Source organism: Anopheles merus, unplaced genomic scaffold, assembly GCF_017562075.2.
Source record: "Anopheles merus strain MAF unplaced genomic scaffold, AmerM5.1 LNR4000283, whole genome shotgun sequence".
NCBI lineage: Eukaryota > Metazoa > Arthropoda > Insecta > Diptera > Culicidae > Anopheles > Anopheles merus.
The window spans coordinates 49402-56266 of NW_024427863.1; the positions used below are offsets into that span (position 1 = coordinate 49402).

Here is a 6865-nt window from a genome sequence, read left to right on the forward strand (position 1 = left end):
AGAAAGCCACATACAAAAACACACGTGGGAGGGGGGAGAGAACGGCCACTCTCGGTTCCGTATCAAGATCCTCACTGAGGACATCACGTGCTAACAGCGCCTCTTTCAACGGTGAGCCCTCAAGACCGTGATGCACATCAGTTTGAACGTGTTAGCAACTGATAATAAAACGTTCGAAACGGACTCTCTCACTCGCAGGTACCCATAATCTAACATCTGTTCAGTGGCGGATTTAACGGTACGCGGACTGAGCGGCCGCGGGGGGCCCCGTCAATGTAGGGGCCCCGTATATGGTAATTCCAGCATATAGAACAGTGTGTACAGTAGTCTCAACAAGAACTTCTGTGTTAGATAGGGGCCCCACGGATGAAGGGACTCATAAACTATAAAGATCCAGTAGAGGGATCCTGAGCACCCCCCACCCCCCACCCCTGTCAGTAAACCATTGAAGTGTGGTTGCTTCAAAACCTAATGCAACAACATACAATATGAACCCCCCCCCCTCCCCCCCCCCCTTGCTTGACACCAATCGGGGGGCCTCCACTCCTTTTAACGCTTAGGGCTCCCAACACCCTACATCCGCCACTGCATCTGTTACACATTCTTTGATACACCATGAACAGCTTCCTATTGTCTGTCGTTGCGAACGACTATGGGCTGGATTGTTCAGTACCAGGGGTATGACATGGCCTACCCATCGCGGACAGGCGGGTATGGTACGCTACAAGCTAACAGATCCACTAGGTTAATCCAATGTAGTCCAATAGACTAGTAGCATCCTTGCTGTTGGGGTTTGTAAAACACAAGACGAGGCAAAGCGACATGCGCAATCGAAATCCAGACAAAATCAACTAGTGAACGTGCATACGAACCTTCTAACAAACTAAATATATGTCATCATGGTTATTCCCCCTTTAAAAATGCGTAGTGATTTATGAGAATATAAACTAGATTTATTTTTCTTAAACCTGCACATACAATTGGAGGCCCTAAGTAGTCACACAAATGTAGGTTTGGTTGAAGCGTCTAGCAGGGCAATGTTTTAAACTAGAGAAGGATTGGGTAGCAATTTTACTTACGAGCGGGGGGTGGGTTCCATTTTTTGAAGCCCCTTAAGACCACGGGGCCCCACGCGGCCGCTTAGTTTGGTTAGCGGTTATCCCGCCCCTTCACACACACGCGCATTTCGCTTTTTTTTATGCCTTAAAGCGTACTTAAGTGTTATCTTAACCCACTTGCGCACATCTACACGACATCACCATAATAGTGTTATCTTGTTATTTAAATTTTTAATGTTAACACTTTGACGGTCGCGCACACCACTGAACACTAAGAACATCTTAGGCCGCTGGGGATGAATGTTTGTCGCCTTTTCGAGATTCATCAGCAGCCTGTTCGATACACCTGATGAAAGATAACACATTTGGTTTAGAGACAACAGATTTAGATGTAGCAATAGTGAATCTAGAAGGAACTCACTTGTGGGATTTTTTCTCCTGCCAGGAAATTTGACCACAATCAGTAGTGCGGTCTGTTCGGTCCTGTTGCTGCTGCAGGTATTGTGAGGCAGAGGATAATGATCCGAAGGGTTGAATTCCTGCCCCGAAAGTTGTGAACGAGCGCGCTCGACACCGTCCGGCGGCGCAATCGGGGCACCCGGTGCCGGCTGGGCTTCTAGCGTGTTGTGTTGGTAGAGCTCGCCTCGTCGCCGTACAGCTTTCGGGGGATCTTCTTGAACGGTTCCTCGTAAGCCCACGTTCCCGGATAGAGGAAAATTGGCTACAAAAAAAAGGAATTAACACCACGATTAGCATGCTAATCCCTAGCTTCGCCAAACAATCTTCTTCTTCTTACGTGCTCCACTTACAACTTACCGAATCATACACCACAACGCAACGCACAGTCGCAAACACCTGCGGCAGGCCCATATCGTTTCTGCGTTATATCTGCAAGCAGTGCTGCAAAATGTCACCATCAATATCACAAAAAAAAACTGAGTGAAACAAAAACCTTGTCAGCGTCACGTACTCAAATGCGATTATCACAAGTGAAATTCTCAAGTGGTTCTAACGAGTAATATGATTGGTGACAATTTGGGAATTAACTTTAATCAATCGCTTTTTAATGAAATTTTCTGGACCAGGAGCAGCACTGTAAAATATCACTGTTTCAGTCACCAACGCTCATGACTGAAACGAAGCTCAAGTCGACTCACGTACACAAGTGCGATGATCAGGCGCAAGATGAACATAGTCGTTGTGACGTGTGACCAGATTGGTGACATTGCAGCAAGCACCTCTTGGTCGGTCACTTTGACGTGACTTGTTTGTCTGTGATCAATTTCGAAATGTCACTGATGCTATCACCAGCACTCATGATTGAAATGAAATTCATTTCCGTTTACGTACACATGTGCGATGATCAGAGGTAAGACGCACATGGTCGTTGTGGCGTCTGATCTGATTGGTGATATTTTGGTAACCAACTCCTGGTCAATCAGTTTGTCGTGATTTTTTGGTATTTTATTATCGCGATAGACTTAGAACATACGTGGCGCGGGCGAGTGGTGTTTTATTAACCATGTGCATATGATTATAAGCAGTAATCGGTTCTGCTAGCTGGTCAAATGATCCCGCATCCTACATATATTGCCAGACTCAGTTTGCTGATCCAAACGTTTATGTATGAACTCTCGTAAGCAGTGCACATGCTAGGATTACCGCTTCATAATGTATTTATTAATTACTCTAGAAAAACACTTTAGACCCACAAACAGCCGGCACCGGAATTTGAGGCAATTTGGAAGAAGGGAAGGAAGAGTCAGTACGACTTTTAGCGGACATTGCCTAAGTTTCTTGTCCAGATGACCAATTTTACGCTGTTCGATGGTAAGGGGAATCCTATGTTAATGGTGATCTCCGGAGGCGGATACACAGGCTGTTGTTGGTGGCAGTGGATAGACGCTAAGTGTCAGCATGCCGTGCCCGTTAGAAAATCCGTACCCGTGCGCGGTGTCAATTGCGCCAAAGGTGGATTATGAAAGGTGCTGGAGTTTGGTGACTTTGTCTAGAATTAGTGCTTTCGGATATGAAAATAGTAAAACCAGGATATAAAACAAAAACTATCTACCTTTTCATCCATCTATAAAACATCTTTTTATATTTGCACTATGGAGAAACTAACAAATTACACGCCTCGTATGCTAAGAATATCACCGATTCGATTAAAATTATTACACTAACAACACAGTGAATGAGGAGGTGCCGCTGAAGTGAGTTCACATCCGAGGAGCTCTGCTTGATCGTTTTCTAGCCGAAATCGAACGCCGACGCAAGTACTGGAAAACTGCCTACTTTATCTTTTTGAGTCGACCGGATTCTTAGGCCGGTTCCTTGGCCAGACACTTTACTTCGTTTTGCCAAAATTCTCGATCGGGTCGACCATGTAAAAGGCAATCTCTGTCAGTTGGTCGAGTTTGCCGTTCATGAGCATGGTGTAAACCTTGATAATGTTCTCTTTGTTCACCAGCTTGCCAGCATAGCATATAATATTTTTTTACTCGTATAACCTTTGTGTACATCAGTGTACTGAAAACAGCTAATTATTTTTTTCGTGTTTTTATCAAAAAAGATTATTTAAAACAGTTGAAACTACTTTCTTAACACTTGTAAATATTTTAATTAAACAAATATGCATTCACTAAATTTATTAAATTGTCTTTTTTTGGTAAAAACGCGAAAAGGATAATTGGGTGTTTGTAATACACTGATGTACTCAAAGGTTATACGTGTAAAAAAATATTCGACCGCATGTCCTCGGCGCGGAACAGTGTGTTCGAGAAATGTGCCGCAGATTCAGCATTGCATCCGATGAATTCAGGTATCATCAACGTTTTCAAGCATTGTACCGCATTCTTGGCATTGGCTAAAACAGATTCGGGAAGGGGTCCCGCGGTCTTGAGATAAAGTGTGAAACCCTGTAATATTAACATTTCAAGAGGCATATCAAGCGGAAAACGATTTGGTTTGTTATTCGAAGCTAGGAGATAAAATTGCAAACGGTTCGTGTTTCATACCATTTAACATATCAGCATGTCGAAGCACACGTAGAATGGTATCGAAGTAACGGCTTCATATTTTGGAACCATGCACCAGCGTTGGATGCTAGTGTCATACTTAGCACTCATACTTAATTCATGGTAAGTTTTGCTTCTTTCTTTCACTCGATTGATTGATAAATATTATTATTTGCTATTTTTAGGAACGGTTTATTGTGACATCTATACGTATCGACGGACTGGACTAGACTGCCCCACTTTATTACAAATACAAGTTACACTTTAACTCACATATACTAATACATATTACTCTTAAAATAAAACCTCACGCATACACTACATTCTCCCGGAATGTAATAAGCTCGAGCGAAGTTTTTCCAGCTTAGTTCGATTGCGTCTCAACAGCTTCTACCGTGTGATGTAGCTGTTTCTCCGAGTGTTGCCGGTTTCAAAGGATACCCGCTCGCTGTCGGATACTAACCAACGCTGGATGTATACAGGAGTGCATTGCCACGATTACGACGGTGCAGGCCATTTGACGTGCCGGCTGATTCTCTGACCGATCCAGTTTTGACTACCACATTTGCTCGCTTTGATGTCACCATGCTGTTGCATGCTATCATCGAAATAAGCATCTACTTGGCTGTGAATCCACTGGATTCGATATCGCGTAAAATGGACCCAAAACATTACCGACACTGAGCATTATAACATTTACCGTGGCGTGCAGCGGATCCTGTAGAACTACAGGACGCTCCAGGAAATAATTCCCATCCTGGCAATGAATGAGCTGTTCGTAGTGTTGCACATATTGCATTGTGCTAGCACTTTTCGCACAGTTTGGTCTACGAGAACGGTGCGCTTTTTGTGCTCTTAACGTGCTATGCGCTTTGAGTTTTTGAGCCCTGTCCGCTCTTTGAGCACTTGGGTTTGGTCTCCATTTTTCCACGTCCACGTAAAACTTTCCGCACAGTCGCGTACTTTAAGCGCTGTGTTGTAATGCGCGCATAATATGATGTGCTGTGCGCATGATGCGCCGTTTCTAGCGTTTCGAATTGCAGGCGTTTCAGGTCACAGAATTGTTCACGGGCTATGCCGGCAAGCTGGTGAACAAAGAGAACATTATCAAGGTTTACACCATGCTCATGAACGGCAAACTCGACCAACTGACAGAGATTGCCTTTTACATGGTCGGCCCGATCGAGAATTTTGGCAAAACGAAGTAAAGTGTCTGGCCAAGGAACCGGCCTAAGAATCCGGTCGACTCAAAAAGATAAAGTAGGCAGTTTTCCAGTACTTGCGTCGGCGTTCGATTTCGGCTAGAAAACGATCAAGCAGAGCTCCTCGGATGTGAACTCACTTCAGCGGCACCTCCTCATTCACTGTGTTGTTAGTGTAATAATTTTAATCGAATCGGTGATATTCTTAGCATACGAGGCGTGTAATTTGTTAGTTTCTCCATAGTGCAAATATAAAAAGATGTTTATAGATGGATGAAAAGGTAGATAGTTTTTGTTTTATATCCTGGTTTTACTATTTTCATATCCGAAAGCACTAATTCTAGACAAAGTCACCAAATTCCAGCACCTTTCATAATCCACCTTTGGCGCAATTGACACCGCGCACGGGTACGGATTTTCTAACGGGCACGGCATGCTGACACTTAGCGTCTATCCACTGCCACCAACAACAGCCTGTGTATCCGCCTCCGGAGATCACCATTAACATAGGATTCCCCTTACCATCGAACAGCGTAAAATTGGTCATCTGGACAAGAAACTTAGGCAATGTCCGCTAAAAGTCGTACTGACTCTTCCTCCCTTCTTCCAAATTGCCTCAAATTCCGGTGCCGGCTGTTTGTGGGTCTAAAGTGTTTTTCTAGAGTAATTAATAAATACATTATGAAGCGGTAATCCTTGCATGTGCACTGCTTACGAGAGTTCATACATAAACGTTTGGATCAGCAAACTGAGTCTGGCAATATATGTAGGATGCGGGATCATTTGACCAGCTAGCAGAACCGATTACTGCTTCTAATCATATGCACATGGTTAATAAAACACCACTCGCCCGCGCCACGTATGTTCTAAGTCTATCGCGATAATAAAATACCAAAAAATCACGACAAACTGATTGACCAGGAGTTGGTTACCAAATATCACCAATCAGATCAGACGCCACAACGATCATGTGCGTCTTACCTCTGATCATCGCACATGTGTACGTAAACGGAAATGAATTTCATTTCAATCACGAGTGCTGGTGATAGCATCAGTGACATTTCGAAATAGATCACAGACAAACAAAGTCACGTCAAAGTGACCGACCAAGAGGTGCTTGCTGCAATGTCACCAATCTGGTCACACGTCACAACGACTATGTTCATCTTGCGCTGATCATCGCACTTGTGTACGTGAGTCGACTTGAGCTTCGTTTCAGTCATGAGCGTTGGTGACTGAAACAGTGATATTTGGTAGCACTGTACACAGCCAGCAATAGTCATTATGATGCTTATGCGGGCATTATGCTAAGCTTGTCAGTCAGAGTATCGCGTTGGACTCAAGAATTCACATGTCGTGTTGAGCATGTCATGACGCACTTTTATTGACTATCAACAATGAGCATCAAGCTACCACGGATATGTTCATTGTTTTCGTTGGTGAAAATCTCGTGATACTCATGACATTTTGCAGCACTGTCTGCCAGTGAAAAGAGCCATAGTCTATTAAAATAATGTTTCTTTATCATGATAATCGCTGGATACACTTACCGCTGGTCTTTGTGTCTGTGTTGTTCACCACACCACTT

The 6865-nt window shown here is 43.8% G+C and overlaps 1 protein-coding gene across 1 annotated transcript; it reads right to left on the reverse strand.

Annotated features, from left to right (window-relative positions):
- Positions 1–1300: 1300 nt before the first annotated feature.
- Positions 1301–1914, reverse strand: LOC121602067. Its single transcript, XM_041930836.1, has 3 exons — positions 1875–1914; positions 1480–1779; positions 1301–1404 (listed from the first exon to the last, which is right to left on the reverse strand). Exons 1-3 carry the CDS (start codon positions 1880–1882, stop codon positions 1341–1343), a joined length of 372 nt encoding a protein of 123 aa, XP_041786770.1. The 5' UTR covers positions 1883–1914; the 3' UTR covers positions 1301–1340.
- Positions 1915–6865: the final 4951 nt, after the last annotated feature.